Consider the following 22408-nt stretch of genomic DNA (forward strand, 5'->3'; position numbering starts at 1 on the left):
CTTCTTCCTTAATCATTTATCAATGGCAGTGGTCTATCTTTTGATATTGGTCTATCCACAATGGCTTCTGTCTTTCCTCTCCTTCTGTTCCTCAGCTTTCCCAATTCTTCGCTTGGTCGTTCGACCAGGGCCTGCCTATTTTAAATGTTTATTGCTATTGGGTAGCCATATTGTACACTTTACATTTTTCCTGGTTCTATAACGTTTTCTCCTTCACTGTCATTTCCCTCTTTTTCTATTCCTTCCATATTGGTTGTCCTCCACATCCCTATGTTTTACCGAATTGGGATCCTAACGTGGTCTTTTATGCTCTTTGTTTTCCCTTTGCAGCATTTGCTATGTGTTCTTTGAACCATCTTTTCATTACTACCTAATCCTTTTTCCTCCGTGTCTGTGGATGCTGTAATTTTGATGTTTTTCCCATTAATTTTTCTCATAATTTTATTATTTATCTTGTGTGATCCTCTACCCTGACTAATCCTTCCTGTCTAATACTTATGAAAGATTATATGTCTTTCTCACCCGTTTTTTTACTTTGAACTTCCCATTTGTACTCACTTTCCAATTCAGTTAGACTTCTTTCTTTGTCTTGTTTGATACTTGCGATATTATGTGGCTCATGCTGCTTCATTTGAGGGTTTGTGTTCCCAACTATTTTTCTTGGAACATTTGTTTCCCATGACCTGTTTCAAGTAACTCTAACTTGTTGGGTTTGTCATATCATCAGGATGATTTATTCAGCTCTGTCCATAGAAGGTCACCATCTCCATAATGTATTTTTGCATGAAATTCGTTATACCACCATATCTTTTAAATGGTTGGCTTTGCCTTGGAAGAAGTCGTCGTAACTGTTATATGGACTAATACCTTCATTGCTCTTGAAATGTATGATTTAGCTGTTTCTTTCCCTAGTGTGTATCATTTTCCTCCTGTGACAATTCTGTACATGTCCTTGCACCTTTAACTGGAGTAAGTCAACACGTTTCCTTTCTTTTATATTTTCTTTTCACCTTCCCAAAACTTCTTTACAGATCCCACCTAATGTCAGGTATTGTTCTTCTTGTTATGGATTCCTGTATGTGGTGAAGGGACCTCCCAGAGAAGGTCCTGTTCTTTCAGTTTATCTCCTCTGGGATCTAAACATCCACTCACGTGTTCGCCATCTGTGGAAATCCATGAAGGGAAGGAGAGGAATCCTGGTGGCTGAGGAGTCCCCCTAGCACACCACTTTTGTCTTAAATTCCTTTAGACAGGCAGCCTTGGGGTTGCCCCTCTAGGGTCAGTCACTGGTACAGTTGGGCTAGGGATGTTCTCAACGGGTGTTGTGGACATTGTATCTGATGCTTGTGTTGAGTATAGTGCTCACAAAACCCTGGCATTGCTGCAGTGTCCTTGTTTGGCATTGTAGTGCATCCCCTAGTAGGGCTTTATGGTGGGTGGGGACGATGAACACTTAAATATTCTTTCTTTATTATAAATCCTTCAAATAAAAATCAACATAAAATAGGGAAAAACAGACCATAGGTAAGCGACCACATTTTGAAGATTCTGAGCAACAATCGTTAACCTTGTCAACACCTGTACCTCATTTTCTGATACTACATTTTCTTTTAGACAAATTTTTAGGTCAAATGTCTCCCTTTTTTGCTCAGAAGGGCCTAGATGGGCGTGCTGGCTCTCCTAAATTAGTCAAACAGCTTTGTTCTGGTGACATATTGGTGGAAACATCCACTCCTAAACACAGTGAATTCGTCTTGCATTCGAAGGCCATTGGTGATATACATCCCATTAAGGTTACTCACCATGCTACTTTGAATTCATCACGAAGAAGTTGAAGAACACCCCCGAGTCAGATATCCTTACTAGTTTCTTCATCCAATTATGATGCCAACAAGTGTCCTCATTTTGAAATGTACATCACCATATCCACTTGCCCCCTCAAGGCAGGTTATCTAAATTGCAAGGAGTGGCAATATATTCCAAACTCTTTCAGATGTTTCCAATGTCAGAGGTTCAGTAACTCAAACACATCATGCTGTGGTGGCAAGGGCTGCAATGCCTGTGAGTGTGAAATAGACCCTCATTGTGTTAATTGTAACGGCTCTGACCCATCTTACTTTCATTCATGTCTTAGATGAGTGGAAGAAAAAGAGATACAGCATTTGAAAAAGGATTATAACATTTTTTGCCCCATTACTGTCCACCACTCCATCTCAGACATGTGCTACTGCACTTTGTTCCATGCTACAGTGGGAGTGCAGATGGATTTCTCCATTCCTCCAAAAGAATCATTCGTAACTCAGGTGAAAAGTCTTTTGCCCTCCATGGTTAAGAAAGGTGATGAATCAATGTCAATACCCATCTCTCTCCCTACCATTCCTAACAGCAGATCCCCAGATCCACTTTCTTTGGTTCCAGGTTTGGGCGTTTCCTTAGATCTATCTTATTTTCTCGCCCCAATATGCAAAATGATCATTCGTTCATGCCCTCAGTTGCTGGAATCTTGTTCCAATGATAGAGACCTGTCCAGTCAACCAAGGACAAGATCCATGGATGTCGATAGAAAATAAAGAAAAAAGACATGGTCAAAAACATAAGGGCTCTCCACCCAATTTATCTGTACATAAGTAAAAATGGCCACTTTGATACAGTGGAACTGTTGAGGTTTAGGTTCTAATCTGGATGACATCAAAGCACTGATTGATTCTTACCATCCTGTGTGTTTTTCCTTACAGGAAACATTTCTGAAACCTTCCAATACAGTCACCTATTGTACAGAAAAGACAGTTTGTGTGATGGATGATTGCATGTGCTCACCTTATCTTTGCCACTCTACACATCCTTGGAGACCATAGCCATCCGCATTTCCTTGAGTTGTATCATCACTGTTGGTTCTCTCTACCTGTCTCGTGGAAAGACCACTGATCGATCAGATCTTGATGCTCTCGTTGAACAGTTGCTGTCTCCTTTTTAATCCTGGGGACTTTAAAGGATATAATACCCTTTGTTTATAGTTATTTTCATGCACCTAGTCAGTCTTTTACTACTGTTGATCTCTTAGTCTGCTCCCCTTCACTATTCTCCCAATTTTCATGGAGGGTTGACACTAACCCATGGGGCAGTGATCATTTTCCTATTATTTTGAGAGAAACTGGCTGTGGTCAATGCCACCCACCCCACATAATCCCGGTAGAAGCTGGACCAAGCCAACTGGCCCTCTTTCACTTCTCTCTCGGAACTCTATCCTGCCGTGGTCTGTAAGCCATTGATAGACAGTTGTGTGGAAGCAGTGACTGACTGTATTATCCAGACAACTGTTCAGTGTATTCCTAAAACCTCGACACGTTTTCTACGGTATTCTTCTCCATGGGGGAATCATACCTGCCACATTGCATGGAAGGCTCAAAAATGGGCCTGGGATGCCTTTCATAGGTATCTCACACTCTCAAACCACATCACTTTGTAGTGAGCCCATGTACATGTTTGGCAGGTAAGACATCAAAACAAGGAGGAATTTTGGATTAAATTTGCAACCAGCATCTCTTCTACCACCAGTTCCAAAATCATATGGGGCAAGATACGAAAGGTTAGTGGGCTATATAATTCTGTCTCCCTTTCAATCCCACTCTTTGATGGACAGAAAGTTGATGATGTCCAGAGCATCGCCGATATTATTGGTGAAAGCTTTTGCATGGTATCTAGCACTTCTGCTTCATCCTTCACCTTCTTAGCCATCAAGACCCAGGCAGAGTGACCACCTATTTCCTTTTGAGCCGATCGACTCTGTGACTATAATTTCCCCTTTACACTGGTGGAATTCAAGCTGGCTTTTCCTCAGTTGGACCTAATGATATGCATTACGAGGTGCTGGGCCATCTATCTTTTGCTTCTCTTGCTATTCTTCTTATTTGTTTTAACTGGATCTGACAGGAGAATATTTTCCTGATGCTTCGCAGCAGGCTATTGTCCTACCTTTCTCCTAGCCTGGAAAGGATCCCAAGATTCCTCCAAACTATTATCCAGTTGCTTTGATGAGCTGTCTCAGTAAGGCCTTAGAGAGGATGGTTAATGCTCATCTTGTGTGGTTCCTCTTGCCCACCAACTGTATTCTAATGACAATGTTCCACCATGGACCACTTGATTCGACTTGAAACATCAATCAGAGAAACCTTTTTGAAACAACATTTTCTATAAATGTCTTATCTTGAGAAGGCTTATGATGCTGCATGGAAGTATGGCATTTTGCGAGCCCTTCACTTATGTGGGTTATGTGGTCATTTGCCCATTTTATTAAAAAATTTTAATGGACAGGCAATTCAAAGTTTGTGTGGTTTGACGCTTTCCCGTTCTTTTTTATGGGAATTTGGAGTTCCTCAAGGCTATGTTTTGATTGTCACACTTTTCAGTATAAAAATTAATGCCATTACTGAATAACTCCCGCTTACTGTTGCAAATGGGCTCTATGTCGACGACTTTCATGTCTCATGTCAGTTGCCAAACATCAGGTTTATTGAGTGGCAGCTACAGACTGTCCTCAATCATTTATTGAAATTGACCATAGCAGATGGTTTTAACTGCTCTTTCTCTAAAACTGTTTTCATGCGAATTTACTGCCAAGGGGGTATTCACCCAATCCTGAACTCTGTATTGGTAAAGTTCTACTTCCCATGGTCCCTGAGACAAAGTTCTTGGGGCTTATGTTTGACTATAAGCTGACCTTTATATAACACATCAAGCATCTACGATCACTTTGGGAGTGGTTTGATGTTGTATGCTAAAGATATATTATGCTCTTATTTGAGCAAAAGTAGACTATGGGTCACTGGTCTGTGGCTCTTCCAGGGCCTCGGCCTTGAAGATGCTGGACCCATTCATCATCAGAAACTTCGGCTCTGCACCAGGGCTTTCTGCACTTCCTAAGTCCAGAGCTTGTACACAAAGTCTCATGAACCTCCTCTACACCTCTGCTGTTTGCAACTACCTTTACTGTATGCTTTGAAACTTTGATCCGCACCACAGCATACTACCTGGGATTGTGTTCACCTTCCTCAGTGGGCCATGTTTTTTCAGAACAGACGATCTGCCATTGTTCCTTTTGGCCTTCGAATCCAGACACAGTTGGATGAATTGGATCTGTCCTTGGATAACATTGCTGTATCCACTGGTCATTCCATCCCACCATGGCTTATTACAATCTCTAAATGTGAACTTTCTTTAAGTCATCTGAGAAAAGCAGACACCCCCAATTGGAATTACTGTCTTTTACCTGCTGAACATCTTTTGAACCATCCCTCAAATTTGGATAGCTCAAAATCAGAATACTTTGTGGGCTCTGTCATGGATTGTTGTGGTTAAGTGGTTGTGCACAGAATCCCCTCTACAGTTTCTGTGTTTACTGCTGAAGTGTATGCCATTTCTCTTGCCCTGGATCACATAGAACCTAAGCAGTATTTGAATTGCATTATTTATACTGACTCGCTTATTTCTCTACTGGTCCTGCAATTACTTCACGTTAGTTCTAACCCTGTTCTCGCAGATATTGAAAACTGACTGCCCCATTTCTCTTTAACATTTATTTCTACCCAGTTCTTGTGGACACCAGACCATGTTGGTATTCACGGGAACAAACTCTGACGCCACAGCTAAGTCTGTCTGCTCTGATGCTATCACTACTGTGCCTGTTCCATACATGAACCATGGTCCTGTATTCACGGCTTGACTCTGTGCCAGTTGGCAGTCGACATAAAGTGAGAAATGTGAAAACAAGCTTTTCCAAATAAAACCCTCAATTGGACTTTAGCCATCTTATTTCCGTAAAGATCGGAAACAGGAAATTGTCCTAATTAGACTTCCCATTGGTCACAGTTTTTTTAACTCGTAGTATTCTTTTATCTGGGACTGATGCACCAATGTGTTGTATGTGTGACACTCAGTTCAGAATAAGCCACATTTTACTGCCTTGCTGTCATTATGACTCTCAATGACAGCACCATTGAGATGTTTTGTCCTAAGGTTCATCCATAATTGGTGATGGTGACACTGTCCACCTTACAAGTGTTTTTAGTTCTTTTAAGGCCATTAATCTTTTTAATACTATTTAAGTTTTTAATTCATAAATCGGACCTTTTTTAACATGATTCATTTTTACAAATTAAAGTACAACTAGTTTGATATGAAATTAGTAAATGGTCATAATGTCAAATAATTCAATAACCAGGACTGGAAAGGCAAACTTCAGTTAACTAACGCTGATGTTTGAACTTACCCGTTAGTCATCCTGGCGAGTTATGATAATTAAAATTATGTTACAGAAACTTCTTTAAAATTTGCATTACTGTACTTTCTCTCTTACTGCTGTAAACTAGTTATAAAAATTGGATTTAACACTGTTTAAGGTTTAAATTCAAAAATTAAACTTTTTGTTTTACGTTGATTTTTTTCACATATTTTAATAATTTTACTTTACTTTTAACTTTTTACTCGATGTTTGGCACAGATAGCCTAGTTGCTTTGCACCATAAGGTGTCAAACCAACCAACCATAATACTAGGTTCAGATGGTTTTGAATTTTGCACAAACCTACACGAGGGCTACATGTGCTAGCCGTCCCCAGTTTAATGGTGAAGACTAGAGGGAAGGCATCTAATCATAACTACCTACTATGCTAATATTTTACCAAAACCTAGTGTGATTGATTATAACATTATAATGCAGTATGGTTGCAAGTGTGATCATATTTGAAAGAACATGGATTTGAACTGACAACCCACAAATTGTAAGTGCCCTAACCAACTGACCGTGCTGGGCCATTTCAGTTTGTTGTATTTCTTGCTCTCACAGTGTTTTGAGGAGTTTGGTTACAACTATTTGTTCATCTCCTCTTCATAATATCAGTTATTACATTATTACATTTTTCTTATCTCATTATGTGTTGATCTAACCTCCACCTTCTTAATGTTATATAACTGTGAAAGCATTACCTTTTCCATCCATTTTATGTTACTTTCCTAATTCCTGGGTGAAAAGCACACCTATTCCAGAAATAGTGTGGTACCCCACTGGTGAGTTTTATTTCCATCTATGAACACACCTATTTTCATTCTGGGTGATCACTTTCTGCTTGGTTTGTTTTTGTGTGCTTTCACTGGCCCTCAATTTTTGGAAATAAGTCCAATCCAGAATTTAACATTTTCTTACAATGAAAATGTTTTTCCAATAGATACTTACCTCTTTTGCTCTTATACTTCTCACTCTTTCTCACCAGTTGAAATGTTGTTTTTATTCTAGTACCTGCCAATTCTTGAAAGTGAGGATTGAATGGGAATAGCAGTGGGAGTTAGTTATGCAATACTGTTGGTTGAGAGTAGTCACATGATATGTACATGTTTGTAAATGGCCCAAAAGGTATAAAGACTGGTGCATGATTACTAAATTTCTTTTAGCAATGCTTAGAGAGCAGTCAATGATCAATATAGCCTTTTGTATGAGAGGAGGTAAGTACGTATCAAATATACATTTGCTGCTGTGTTTAAACACCTTATGGTCAGTTTTTACTTGATAATGTAACTTATGATGCTTCTGAATTGTTTGATTAGTGCTGTTATGTTTGTACAATATACCTTCCTGTCCATAGTTTATTTGATATTGTCATTTATGCTATTTCTCAGTTGTTTATTTTCTGCAGTGTTTATTCACAGATATTTTTTATTTTTTTAGAAATATATATGGTGGTTTATTGTGCTTTTCTGTTATTTACTTTTACATGCTTTTGTGTTTTAACACATGACTTTCCTTTTGTTTGTTGAGTTAGTTTTTTTTATGATTTAATATGCTCTCCAGCAGCTTAATAAAATGCTGTTGTATTTCAGCACTTTATCATCTTTTGCTTTACTTTACAACACAGTAGCATGTAACTTAACGAACAGCATATTACATCTGTTCTATTGTTTAGTTGAGTGCAGTTGTGTTTTTAATTTCCTGTTTTTTATTTTTTCAGTCAAAGTTTTACTGTACTCCTTTGTTGTAGTTAGTTATTTTTACTTAATGGAATTTATATACTTTACTATTGTTTTGTTTAAACTAAGGTAAAGGTCTTCTGTAGTTTCTTTTCACTAGTAGGGTACAATGTGTTTCAATAATACGTGATGACGAGAAAACCCACTTGCAGAGAAAATTATATATTTAAAAACGGCTGGTATGAGTAGAGAAGCACTAATAGAGGAGCGAACAATGTTTCGCCTTTCTTTGCTCATCATCAGGTTTACAAATAGAGAAAGGGTTACTGACTGGTAGCTAACCACATGTTTGAAGGCGATTGTGTAATTGAGTGTAGCAATGTAGAGGGCGGGCTTAGATGTTGGATATATTTATTAATATAAGTATAAAGGTGTTCCTTTGTATTGGTTTATTTTTGGCTTAAGTTGTTGTATTAGTAAGGCTTCTTTAATTATGCGTTTCTTTTTGTTTGTTTCTTTATTTAGTTATTAGGTGTTTTCTATGGTTATGTTGTGTTTATTTGATTTGCAGTGTTCGAAAACATGTAAAGGTGACTTTTTGTGTTCTTTGAATCTGGTTTCCATTTTTCTACTTGTTTCTCCAATATAGAAGTCGTGGCAGTTATCACATTGTCTTTTATAAATAATGTTGGTGTGGTGTTTGTCAGTGTAATTTATACACAGTATAGACCTTAGTTTTGTGCATGGTTTTTGAATAAATTTGGTATTAATTGGGATGTCATATTTTGTAACTAGTTTTTGCCAAATGTTGGTTATTTTTCTGCTGATATTGGGAATATATGGTATGCAGCCGTATATGGGTTCGGGAATTTTTTAAATCATGGGGTATATTTACTTTTAATTAATTTCGATTTTTGTCTAGGTGTGTGCGTATAATGTTTTCTACGGTTTGTGGAGGAAACTTATTAATGTTGATGAAGTATTGTTTTATTTTGTCTAATTCATCGTTAATTTTATCTGGTGAGCATAGTTTTATGGCTGTGTGTATTTGGTTTCTTAGTATGTTGATTTTTTGTTTTGTTACATGTGCTGAGTTCCAAGGAGTGTATAGTCCAGTATGGGTGATTTTTCGGTGGATTTCTGTTTTAAATTGTGTGTGGGCCCTTAATCTCAAAATTACGAGAACCAATACACAATTTAAAACAGGAACCCATACCACCCGTTTTTAAATATATAATATATAACAATGTGTTTCAGTTACTATTCTTTTATTTTATACAGTTTACTGTTTTTTCAGTTAAACAAATGCTTTGCTTTTACTTTACTGTTCTCTTGTCTATATCAGATTCTGATTTATATGTAATTTTTAGTTTTTCCCTTGTACTTTGCATATTATTAATAAATTAGGTGCTGTTGTATTTTATTGCATTGTTGATTACTTAATTACTGTTTTATTTTGTACTTCATTATCATTTTGTTTAAATGAGAACAATGCAGTTAATTCGACACATTCTTGTTTTACTGCACTTTTTTTTCGTAGTTAACTGTTTTAAAATTTTTTATTCATAATGAGATCTTCTGCTGTTTTTCTGTATTTTAGTATAATAGCTTGCATACACATTGTTTCACTATGTTATTCTTTTATAAAATGTCATTGTGCATGTCTATAACTTTATTACAAAATTCAGAGTTTCCATGAGCTTTGGAAAAGCTGAAAAATCATAAAATTTGAAAAGGGTATTTTTAAGTCATGAATAGTCATTAAATTTTACATTTTAGCTAAAAGGTAAGTAAATATTAAAAACATTGACAACGTTTAGCGCAAATCTCTCCAGGCAATACTGAAACCTATGTGACGACCTGGTATTTCCCTATTGTGTTTTGCCAATTAGAATTCATCATAATGTTATGTAATTAGTTTATGAATGAAAGTGAGGAAATTATCCCAGAAGTGTGGGATTTCCTCAAGCTGACCAATCAGCAATGAGCTTATACAGGACAGTTTGATTTTACGGTTGTGTTCACCATTTAGTTAGATTCGTTTTGGTGCACAGTGCTCAAAATACGTGGAGAGAACCACTTGTAGTTCTGGAACTATTGATATTGTATGGTAATCATTTTGATCTTATTTTTGAGTTATTTTCACATCATGCCAAAGAAGTGTAAATATCAGGAGAATCGGAAAGAGAATGAACTCTCTAAAGCGTAGCTTGAACTTGTGCTTACAAATATACATATGCACAATGAAGCATATGTAAAAAGACTTTCAGTCTTGGGAACATGAGTGAACTTGCCATTAAATCACACATGGATGGAGAAAAGTATAAAAAGAAAATGAAGAACTTGCATAGCAATCTACACATTAGTTCATTCTCAAGTCAAATCAAGAAACTTGTAAAATTTGTGACATCCCACATTCACTTACAATAGTTGTAATAACACTTATGAAACGTTTAAACAAATGCTTCCTGACATCAGCATAGTTCAAAGATTCCTATGTTGTGAAGTCAAGTGTGCTTACCTTGTAGGCTTTGGACTTGGTCCTTATTTTGATAATCATTTGGTTACATGATTGAAACAAGTGAATAAAACTGTACTCATGTTTGATGAATTTCACAACAAGAACCATGTGGTTGTAGTGGTTATACTTGGTTTAATCTAACTTTTCAGTGCAATTAGTTTGATACACAATAGAACATTATGTATAAATAGACATGCCACAGAGTTTATTTTTGGTATTTTTACTATATATGTATGTTTGAGGTATATAAGAATCCTCAAAAGTCATTAATAAATGGATAGATAATTCATGAAAAATCATTGAATATGGTAAAAGAAAGTCATGGAATCTAATCCACTTTTATGTGTAGGAACCCTGTACATTAATCTCTGAACATGCTTTTTAGGAAAAGGTTTCTTCCTTCTTTTTTTTTTGTTAATATTTATTTTGCTTTTTTCTTTGTTTTTGTTTGTAGATGCCATTGTCCGACTGTTTCTTCCTCCACAGCTTCGAGATGATGAAATCACTAAATATCCTTTGGTAGTCTATTTGTAGGTATTGAGTAACATATCTGTGTTAATAGGACAAAAGTACGAATAATGAAGAATATCATAATAATAATAATTAAGCTAGCATATAGAAATTTTTGTACTGAAGAATGTTTGTTTTCTTCCTCATGTCTGTAAGATGTCTGAAAAATCATTAATTTCATTTCTATACTAAAATTCCATATTTTGAGAAAATATTTTCATAGACACAAAATCTAATTAATAACAATATGCTTTTGTTGCCTGTCTGGAACTTTTCTTGCAAAGTTCTTGATCAAACATATTCATAGAAAAGCTTTTGTTCAGTGAGTCAGCATTGCATACTGGTTTTCAATTTAGAATCATCTTACCTGTTTAGTCTAACTTTCCAGTGCAATTAGTTTGAAACACAATGTTGTTGCCATCAGGTGACAACTGGCTTTGTTTTCTACTTTAGTTTTTTTACAAAGTATTTCAGTGTAAATTCCTAAAAAAAAGTGAATATTACACTAAGTGTAATTATTATGAGCTTTATTAAGGTCTAAAATACACATGCACAGTTCATTAAAAGCCATATGCTTAGCACTTTGAACACACATTCAGACATATTCTGCTAAGTTTTCCATTGTTGCAACTTTAAATTTACTTTACTTTGGAGTAACTTAGCCTCAATTCATTTGATAACTGCTCTAAACATATTTTAGTGACTTTTTTATTTATGTCAGGTTTTATTTTTCATTTTTTGTGCTTCTTTGTTTCACTCATAAAATCATGTCATACACTAAATACTCACACCTGTTTCATTCTTTGCACACTATTATGCACATCATTACTTTTTTGTTTACTCTGTGTAGTTGTATTAAATAGAGTTATGTATGCATGAGTTTGTTTGTCTGACAATGTAAAATATTTCCAAATAGACCAGGACTGATTGATTTAACACAAATGCCTGCAAGAAAATACTGCTTAAATGTTGTGCGTGAAAATGGTACAATAAGAACAACTTAATGAAGTCATGAAAACTACTGCAAATTTGTTTTTTTGGGGGTCACAACTAGTATTCTTTAAATTTTGCAATATGGAAAAATTTTGAGCATAATACAGTAAATATCTTCATGACATTAATTCAGTAGTTGTTGTTTAAAAATAACATTTCAGGTTATTCAGTCCTGTTTCACAAAACAATTTGATGTTTGCAGTGGTTGTTTTATTTATATTTATTAGTATATTGATAGATGCTAGAATGATGGTGTCAATTAGCAGACAAGTTTACTGCCATGAAGACAGATGTTGGTATTAGTTACTAGATATTTGCTTAAAATATAAAAAGACTATGAATGGTTATCAGTGGTTATTTATCATATGGGAAAATGTTGGTAGTGGTTATTAGATATGTTTATTGTCATATGGAGTGATGATGGTAGTGTTTATTAGAAATATGTTTATAACACACAAATATTATTTGATAAATGTTTATATCAGAGACCCCAAATTTTGAGCATAATTGTTCCTACTGTGCATACAACTTCTGATTAGATGCAAGCTAGCATAACAAGCAGCACCTGCTGACCATTGCTGTAATTCATTGCATGGTATGCTAACCACTTGGTGAAACCTGTTCCTTTGGCATATAATGAGATCCCTCCATTCTACAGCCTGGTATAGCTAGTAGGCTAAGCCTGGTTCACTGGCATATAATGAGATTGAGTAGTGATATGTATTTCTGCATATATAAAGAAATGTAGATAGTAGTTATTGGCATGTTGGTAGTGATTACTTAACATAATTAACCCTTTCCAGATGGGTCAGGGGTCAAAGGCCTTGTCCTTGTGATTTTTGGCTCACATTGAAAATTTTATTAGACTAATTTTATAAATTGATTTCAGTAAGTTTGGTATCAAATTGTAGATTATAATTCAAATTTTAGTATTGTAAATTATTCAGTTACTTAATTTAAAAGTAGTGATTAAAAACAAACATTAGTTTTTGTATGTTTCATGGTGTTTTGGATGCAGTACTGGTTTAAATTAGATGTTTGTGATGTCAAAATAGAAAGTTTATAGTGTTGTATGAATTAGAAACTGAAATTACTGATATTGAGAAGCTAGAACATAAAATAGGAATCTCCTATCTCTTATTTGATGAGATATCACTCGTGTACTAAATCAAACACATGGGCCCTGCTCACCCCACTTCATTTTTGGAAACTCTCTTGTATACACTTATTTCTGTATATAACATGGGAATAGTTAATTGAAACCTCAGAATATCCCCTAGTGGCCATTTTCAAGTGTTATGATGCCATCTCTTTCTTTTGAAACAAGATTTAACGGAACTAGGTTGAGTCTTTAGTGTGCACAAAATGTTTAGTTACTAAGCTTGATGAATTATAGTGGTATTTATGGTATTGATATAGTAATTTATGATTTTTGTATTTTTTATATATATAAATATATATATTAAACCTACAAAAATTAATCCATTGTATATCCTCCACGTGAAATTTTAAGTCTTGGCAACCTATGACAAGCAGCAACCAAATTGCAAAGGTTATAACTAGAATTATTTGCTTTACTTCTTTATTTACTTTTCTGTTTTAAGAAAAATAAATTAAATAACTTAGTTTTAAATAGTAATAATCTACATACATACATAATATATAATAATTGAAATGTGACTGTATTTTCCAAAAATACTAGTCTACTAAAACATAGCCAAGGCAGGTCACTTTGTAAAGACTGAAGGTCAGTTTTATGTTATTTGATACGATAACGTGAGTGCATGTGACTTCTGTATTTTTAGCTAGGCAAGGCTGAAAGGTCAGTATAATAAAAAAATATATATAAGCTTATAATGCTATGAGATTTAAGCTACTTATTCTAAACATTTACATTTTTGTGTTATAATTCAGCCATTATACAATGAAAAAGGCATAATTTATATTTATTTCCTAATTTTTATGGTGATTATGAGATTGGTCAAATTGACTGAACCTATACAGAGATTTATTAGTGAAAATAACATAAAATATAATTTTTTCTTAAGGAAGGTTTGATAACTATTTGGATATATAAAGATTTTGCTTGTGAAATTTAAAAGGTTTCTGGTGCATAAAAGTATTTTTAAGCTTAAAATGAAAATTACATGTTGGACAGAGGCAACATGCAAAAAGAAAAAAAGGCAAGAGAAAAACATTGCTTAATGAACCTTAAGAGTTAATTTTTGGAAAAACAACTGATATTTGCACATGAAAGCATTGTAATGTTTACTGATAATCTGTCAAATTTCGCAACATTACACTTACTGATTTAATAGTTGTAGCATGAAAACTATAGTAAGCACAAAATGGTTATGAGGATGGTCTCAGGAATCAAGCCTGTGTTAATTGAGTTAGTGGAATATTCAGAAGTATAGGTAATGGTTATTACATGTTTGTATGTTTCAACATGTGGAAGATAGTTTTAGCATTTAGAAGATATGCATGGAGTGGTTGTGATAACACTATGTAACAAAATTTTTACTTTTTCTTGTTCCTGGGCAGAAAGTGTTATTTCCCAATTGCTTATGCCTAAAGTAAATAGAAAAAGACCTATTTTTCTCTTGAAGCTTTGCTTTTGTGACCTGGATAATGAAATTTTCAAAGTTACCCATTTTCCAGAACATTCCAGGTTGATTCAGTGCTGAGTAGCTGATAGAGAATTTTCTTGAACTTACAAGAATTTTCAAGAACTTTCTAGATTGTTGTAGAACTTATGAGAATTTTCTAGAACTTTCCATAGTTATATATATATACAGGGGCTCATCACTCACCACTTCAGTTTAGTTCTAGCTGCCTAAATGAACACATAGACCTACCTGATTTTATCAGAGATGGCATCAAGAAGCTGAAAGCATTCTCCAGATGCATATTGCTATGTATGTGACAAATTTGTCAAGACAAGTGAAAAAGTACTCTGTGACAGCATCTGCTAAAATTTGTGAACCCCCTACAAGACATATTTAGGCATGCCTGTTGAGGATCAAGACAAACCCTGGGCACCCCATTTTACCTGCAAGCACTGCAAAAAAAAACTCTAGAAGGTAAGACAGACAATTTTTGCTTGCTTGAATACTAAGATTTTATATTATACAAATTTTAAACCTACTAAAATTTTAATATCTTTCAGTGCACTTCAAAGAGGAATACAACAGCATCAAGACCTTGCTAGAAACATTGAAGTATGATGAGTATGGCTGGGAGGTTATCAGAGACTTCAAAATGGTGGCATTTCTGATGGGTCTCCAAGGAGCCTTTAGCACGTTTCCCTGTTATCTTTGCCTTTGGGACAGCAGGGACATCACAGCACTGTACAACAGGAAGCACTGGCCACAGCAGACTGAGTTCTCTGTGGGGAGGCACAATGTCAAGTGTGAGCCACTAGTGGACCTCCAGAAGGTGTTGTTTCCACCATTTCACATAAAATTGGGTCTTATGAAACAATTTGTCACAGCACTTGATAAGGAGTCTGAAACCTTCAAGTACCTTTGAGACTTCTTCCCTAAGCTGTCTGAGGCAAAGGTAAAGTTGGTGTCTTCGTTGGACCACAAATAAATGAGGTCCTGGAGTGCACAGAATTCCCCAAGAAGCTCAGTAGGAAGAGAAAAAAACACTTGGAGCAGCTTTGTCGCAATGGTTCGGAGCTTCTTGGGCAATCACAAGGCCGAAAATTATGTGGAACTGGTTGAGGCTCTGGTAAAAAAGTATGACAAAATGGGCTGCAGAATGTTCCTGAAAGTCCATATCCTTAAGGCTCATCTTGATAAATTCAAGGAGAACATAGGGACCATACTCAGAGGAGCAAGGCAAGTGCTTCCACCAAGATATACTGGATTTTGAATGCCTCTACCAAGGAGTGTATGAGGAAAACATGATGGGAGAGTATATTTGGGGGCTAATACGTGAAAGTGATTTACATTAAGGTCTCAAATCTCAAAACTACTCACTTCTAAACATTTTTGTATAACTGTAGTATAAATACAGGTAAATCTTGATTCATATGTTGTTTTATTCAGACCTTATTTAAACAAAAATGTGCAAATTTTCTCTTTTTACATAGAAAATAGGTTAATTTCTAAATTTTATTATCTAGGTCTTGAAAGCAAAGTTTGAAGGGAATAATGGCCATTTTCTGTACTTACAACATAAGCAATTAAAAAATAATACATGCTATCCAGGAACAAAATTTGTGTTACATAGTGTAATTTTTGTGCTATGTGTTAAAGATATTGTTACTGTTTTATATGCATTACAACCATTTTTATAGTATTGCCTGTGTATGTAAAAAGAATATTTGTCATTAGGTACTGTGGTCCTGGCAGTCAAATGGTCACTGAAAAATTTGATGTTAGTTGGGGAACCTATCTTGCAAGCAGTAAAGGTTTTATCTATGCTATGATTGACAGCAGAGGAAGTGGTAATCGTGGTGATAAGGTGTTGCATGAAATATATAAAAATTTGGGGAGTGTAGAAATACAAGATCAAATAAATGTTGTCAGGTGAGAGAAAGTAATTAATTTAATTTTTTGTTAACTATTTTAATTCCTTGTCTCTGTGTTATTTGAAGAAAATGGCTAAACGTTTACACTAACTTGTGATATTTTATTATGCTTGGCAAGAAAGAAGCACTTTTGATGGTATGACAATGATTAGATCATATACAAGGCAGAGCAATGGAAAAATAACTACTTTGTTAAAGTGAATGTTTTGCATAAGAGTTGCACAGTACTTTACCAAACTATAATCTTGACACATCAAGAGTAAACTTATTTTTCTGACCGTATCCCTGATAAAAAGAAAAAGCAAACAAAATAAACCCTTACTCATGATGTTGTGTACACAGCATAGCAGTTGAAAATACCTTTATCAGTTTATTTATATCAACAGCAAAAACATGCTTCACCACTTTTATATGATGAGTATTATTAATAAAAAAATATTAATGTGATATATTAATAATGAGACAGCTATCAGCTTGTAATCATAATTCATTAATAGTAAGTAAATATATATATACAAGTTCATTTTATTGTATAGTATGAGTAATTAGAATAGTTTTTAATCAAGTAAGAGACTAGTTGAGAATTTTTTTTCATAATTGTATTATATATATATATTTGTTAATTTTTGTTAATGCAGTGATAAACCTAGATACAGGAACATGATCTCCACAAAATCAAGAGCTTTGTGGATAGGGTGACCAGACATCCCAATTTTGCTGGAACAGTTCTGTTTTTGTTAATTTGTCCAAGTATCCCAAGAAAAGTTCTCTGAATCCAAAAAAATGTCTCAGTTTCATGATAAAGACATCAAACTGTTAAGTTAATCACATTGAACCACAGTGGTAATGGGCTTACTTGAGTTGTTCCTTGTTGTAACACTCACTTTTCTTCCACAAAACCCTTTAGAAAGATTAATCTGTGTGTGGTGAGAAACTCAGGTCTGAATGTGGGGACATTTAAGGCAGTGCTTCATGTTTCATTAATTTTTTCATAAAAAAATGTCTTAAAGTTTTAAAATAAAGCAAAAATTAAAAGTAGTATGTGTAAAAATAGTATGTGTTCTTAAATAAATTCAAGTTTGAAGTAGCTTATTTTAAGATGAAGCAGGTAGTGAATAATTAAATATTTTTCAATGAAACATTGACTAATTTTGTCTTTCATCAAAAAGTAGTTGAAATTATTACAGAAACAATGCCAGTGTTAATATTTTTAAAAGTATTATGTAACAGTTAAATAAATGTAAAGTAAATTTAATAAAATTTAAAATATTTTGAATTTGTAATAACCATTTTGAAACTCGGGGAAATGACTGGTCTGTTCCAGTTTTTGGATTGGAAATCTGATCACACTATTCATGGATGTAATGTGCAGAAAGACGGGTGTATCAGTTTGCTGGTTAAATGAGAGTAGAGGTCAAAATAAAATGAATTAAAATTCTTTATTTGAATTAAAGGAGAAAGAAAAGTAAGTACAAGTAATTATTAGAGCTGAAGGATTATTGCAGATAAGTGGAGGAAGTGTACATAAATGAGAGTAGTTAACTTGTTTTTAAATGAAGTGAATGGAATGAATTAGTATACAATCACCAGGTTTGAAAGAGAAGTATTATAGATATTTATCACTGAGTCTTAGTGCTCTCTCACACATGAACAAAATGTTTCCCTCAAAAGTTGGAATGAACTGCTTGATGTGAAAACATCAATACTGTATGTACAATACATATTCTCTCTAGAGCTGACAGATCAGAAAAAAAGAGCACCAGAATGTAGAAATATTCCTGCTTTATGTGAGAATCTCAAAATATCCTGGATACACCAGGTCAAGCAGAACCAAGTGTAACAGTAGATAAGTACTTTGACCAATCAAGCAATAAAAATTTAATACTGCAGTTTAGAACATTGAAAAATTAAAACATTTAATGTATAGGAAGTATATATTGATAGGAGGGTGAGGTGTGTAGTATTTGTATATTACACTGTTACATAGGAATATATTTTATTTTCAATAAAACTCACCATGAATTTTGTTAAACTTATTCTACTAAAATGTTAATGAACAGATCTTTTAATTTAGGTTTCTTAGGAGTGAATTTCCATTCATTGACGTAGGAAAAATTGCACTTTGGGGATGGTCTTATGGAGGTTATGCCACAGGCATGGCTCTGGCTACTGATACAGATGTGTTTCAGTGTGGTTTATCTGTAGCTCCTGTTACTAACTGGTACTACTATGGTGAGAAACGTTACATTCTTCATATTAATGTGATGTATAATTTGCTCTAGATGAGAGAAAGTGACATGTTTAATTATGATATTTTGTGTATTACTAACTTAAGGTAAACAGTTACAATTTATTAGGTATTTTACAGAGTAACAACAATACATGTAAAGCAGATTCAAAGTACTTGTATTTGTAATAATTCCATAGAAGCTGAATAGCATTCTTTGTTTTTAAATTTAAAAATGCTTATTTCTTTTTATAACTGAGCTAATTATTTTTCTGTCACATTTGTTTGTTAACAAATTAAGTATGAGTGCAGAGTATACAAACTGTTACAAATATGCTTGATAAGGAGAAAGAAAATGTTAAAATAAGTATATGCATGAATGTATATGTGTGTGTATGCTCAAATTTTTAAGTTATTTTGAGTGCAATGCTTAATCAGAGTTACTGCATGTAAAGGTTGCATTGCTTCCTACTGGTAGAGGACTATTGTTGCATAATGATGTCATCCATACTGCAGTTTCACATTCATATGTGAATTTTAGGTGGGAGTTAGCTCATAGAAAGATCTGGGAGGGATATAGATATTCTGTGTGAAGATAAGTATCTATTGGGAACATATTCTTGATGATGAGAAACCTACTTGAAGTAAAAATGTATCTTACAATGGCTGGTATGGGTATTAACAATTGTTCTCTGCTTTATGAGTAAAAGTGTTAATACCCATAACAACCATTCTGAGATACATTATTGGGAAAACATTTTCCGATTAGGAAAATGTTAATATTAGAGCTATGATAATACTTAATGTATGTTTTTTTTTTTATAAAACAAAAGTGTTAAGGTTAAATATTTTAGAAGAAAAGAGCATTGAATGTTTATTTGGTGAGTTTTAGACAAGTTATATAGGCTTGTTAAATAACCAGTGATGCAGTGTTTCAGATATCCTCTGTAACTTTAAATGTTATTAACACAGATAATAACATCTTCAGATTCTGTCTATACTGAGCGATATATGAAACTTCCAGAAGAAAATTATGTTGGATATGAGAAAGCTAATCTTTTAAAAAAAGCAGGAAATATCAAGGGAAAAAAGTACCTTTTAATTCATGGAACAAGTGATGGTAAGTTTGTTATTTAAACATTTTCGTTATTCATCTAGTTAGAATAGTTTTCTCCAACTTTTTTGTGCAAACCCATACATAGTATGTACTCGCCAAATTACACTCAATTGAATCTCCATCAGGGCAAGATAAGAGATCATTCAGGGATGGCCACAGTTATAGTTTATTATTAAATTTATGAACTCTTTAAAAACTCCTAAGGATGAAATTTTTTTATTATTATTATTAGCATTCAATAAAGAAACTTAGAAACAAAAGTGGTTATTTGACCATTATAAAGTCTGAAATCACACTCCTTTATATTTTCTGATATTCTCTTTTTGTTTTTCATTTGCTGTAAAATGAAAGACTTGGTCTTCTAATAAATTTTATGGAATTTGCTTCAACCATCTATTGGTGATTTATATGTATATGGAGCTTTAAAAAACAACAACAATGTGGCAGTGATAGAGGTGGTAAATGTAAATTTAACATCTTTGTAAGATTGAGCTTACAAAAGTTGAGAGTGCTATTTGCATGATTCAACTTAGTAACTTTTATAAACAAAACTACCTTAATTTTATTGAGGCTTCATGAACTTCACATGAACTGTCTAAATCACCAAGAAGGGGCATAGATCCCATGATAGAAATTACTAATTCGGAATGAAATGTTTTGATTGCACTGGCCTGAGAATTTAAATTTCATAGAAGTTGTTGGTTTTAATAACAGCTCTTCCATAATTCAGCAATGCAAATTTTGAAAATAATATTCCTTTTTTCTTTCTATTACTCAAGCACTTTTTTACAAATTGGGAAGAAAAAATCCTCTTACTTGGATCAAATTATCACTTCATTTACCACAATGAACATTTTTTATTATTATGATTTGAATAAAAATACAAACAAACTGAAGACAAAAGAAGAATATTGATATCAAACAAATATGCATCCTCATTTGTTCTGAATTTTTTTGTGAAATTTATGTTTTAGTCTTAGAACTATGTGTTGTGATCTTTCTTTTATGTATTGTGTCTTGAGCATCTTATTTCAATGACTAGCAGTAACTAGCCATCTTGCTAATGTTCCACCTATTGTGATACCTTGTCTCCTTTTCCCTGATGTCTTGATAAAACCCTTCCCCTTGTTCTTTGCTGACAGCACTGAGGTTTTCAGGGAAATAGTCAATATATGAGTGTAAGAAATAAACTTTGAAGCTTGTATTACAACCCAAATTTTTTGAGTTTATTGAGCATATTATTTACAATATTTTTGAAATTTGGGTACATTTGATTCCTTAAACATTTACCAGTAACATCTTTAAAGGCAGTCTATTCTTCTTTTTCAACTTTTTTCATTGCCCTTTTGAATTGTTCATTTTAAAGTTTATTCCTAAACTGAGGTCCAACAGAAAGTAAGTTCTTAAGCCAAAGTTTGAAGTTTGGACCCAAAATCTCTCAAGAATCTTTTGAAAGACCCAAGTCTTTCACAAAATAATTAATTTCACCTTTTTGTGAAAAGTTATGGTTCACCAGATGTTTCAGATTGAAAGCAATCCCTGCCATCATTTCTGTTTGCATCAGATAAAGAATCATATAAAACTGTATCAAGAGTCTCCAGTGGGGTAGGTACAGATGCATCAGGCCTATGGGCAATGGGTCTTACAGCAGACTGAAGGTTTGGGTAAGAAATTTCCTTTTTATTTCAAGTGTTATAACCTTGCCTGTATGTAAGCAAAAATGACAGTCATCTCTCTAGTTTCTAGGCTCATGCCAGACCATTGGAATTCCAAAGGGCAAAGACTTTTTCTTTCCTTTGTCTCAGCTCTTTAACACAAATGATGCAAACTTTGTGCAGAGCTCACAATTTGTCTTGGTCCCCAATTTTTATTTGAAAATATATGTAATATGTTTTTTTCAAGAATTCTTTAATGTTTTGCCTTTGTTTCTTTATAACAAATTTAGCACTCCTCATTGCCATAGTGATGAATAAATAAATAATTAAGTATTTTTGATATATGCTAATAGTGCTACTATATCAAAAACATACTCCTAGATGTTTTATAAAATTTGGATGGATGAATTCTTTGATATACAATGTACATAATATTCACCAAACAGCTTCTTGGTTTGTCAGTAACTAATCCAATATTCCATGCATAAATAAGTATTGAAACTGAAGATTCTGTGGTTGGATTGCTAATAACTAAATAACTCAATTTTCTAAGCTTAGTTTAGTTGGTAGCCCAGTCTCCTAAACTTATTGCAGTATGTTGTTTAGTATATTATGCTTAGTGCAGTATGAAATCTATTTTCCATGCTTTCTTTAATATGCAGTCCAGTATTTTATATTAAGTGGAGTACTTATTCCAGTTTTCTATCTCTGTTCTGCTTTGTACTTTATTTAGCACAGCCTGTTTGGTATTATGCAATGTGAAGCTCAATCTTCTACGCTTCATGCTTGCCATATTCCAGTTTTCTGTACATATTGCATGTTATGTAACCTATATTGGTTTGCCTAGTACTCTGTTTATTCCAGCTTTTTATACTTAGCGAAACATTCCA

The 22408-nt window shown here is 33.9% G+C and overlaps 1 protein-coding gene across 10 annotated transcripts in view; it reads left to right on the plus strand.

Moving 5' to 3' along the window:
• LOC143222246 (prolyl endopeptidase FAP-like) overlaps positions 1-22408 on the plus strand; it is a 163858-nt gene that overhangs the window by 134331 nt on the left and 7119 nt on the right. For 9 of the 10 annotated variants that reach the window (XM_076448479.1, XM_076448482.1, XM_076448484.1 and 6 more), the window contains 4 exons: positions 10931-11006; positions 16323-16517; positions 18594-18751; positions 19735-19866. In XM_076448479.1, coding sequence (XP_076304594.1) covers positions 10931-11006; positions 16323-16517; positions 18594-18751; positions 19735-19866 — 561 coding nt within the window. Of the gene's footprint in view, positions 1-10930; positions 11007-16322; positions 16518-18593; positions 18752-19718; positions 19867-22408 lie in introns of all 10 variants that reach the window. The other variant, XR_013012124.1, reaches the window with a different exon arrangement.

This window comes from Tachypleus tridentatus, chromosome 8, assembly GCF_004210375.1.
Source record: "Tachypleus tridentatus isolate NWPU-2018 chromosome 8, ASM421037v1, whole genome shotgun sequence".
Lineage (NCBI taxonomy): Eukaryota > Metazoa > Arthropoda > Merostomata > Xiphosura > Limulidae > Tachypleus > Tachypleus tridentatus.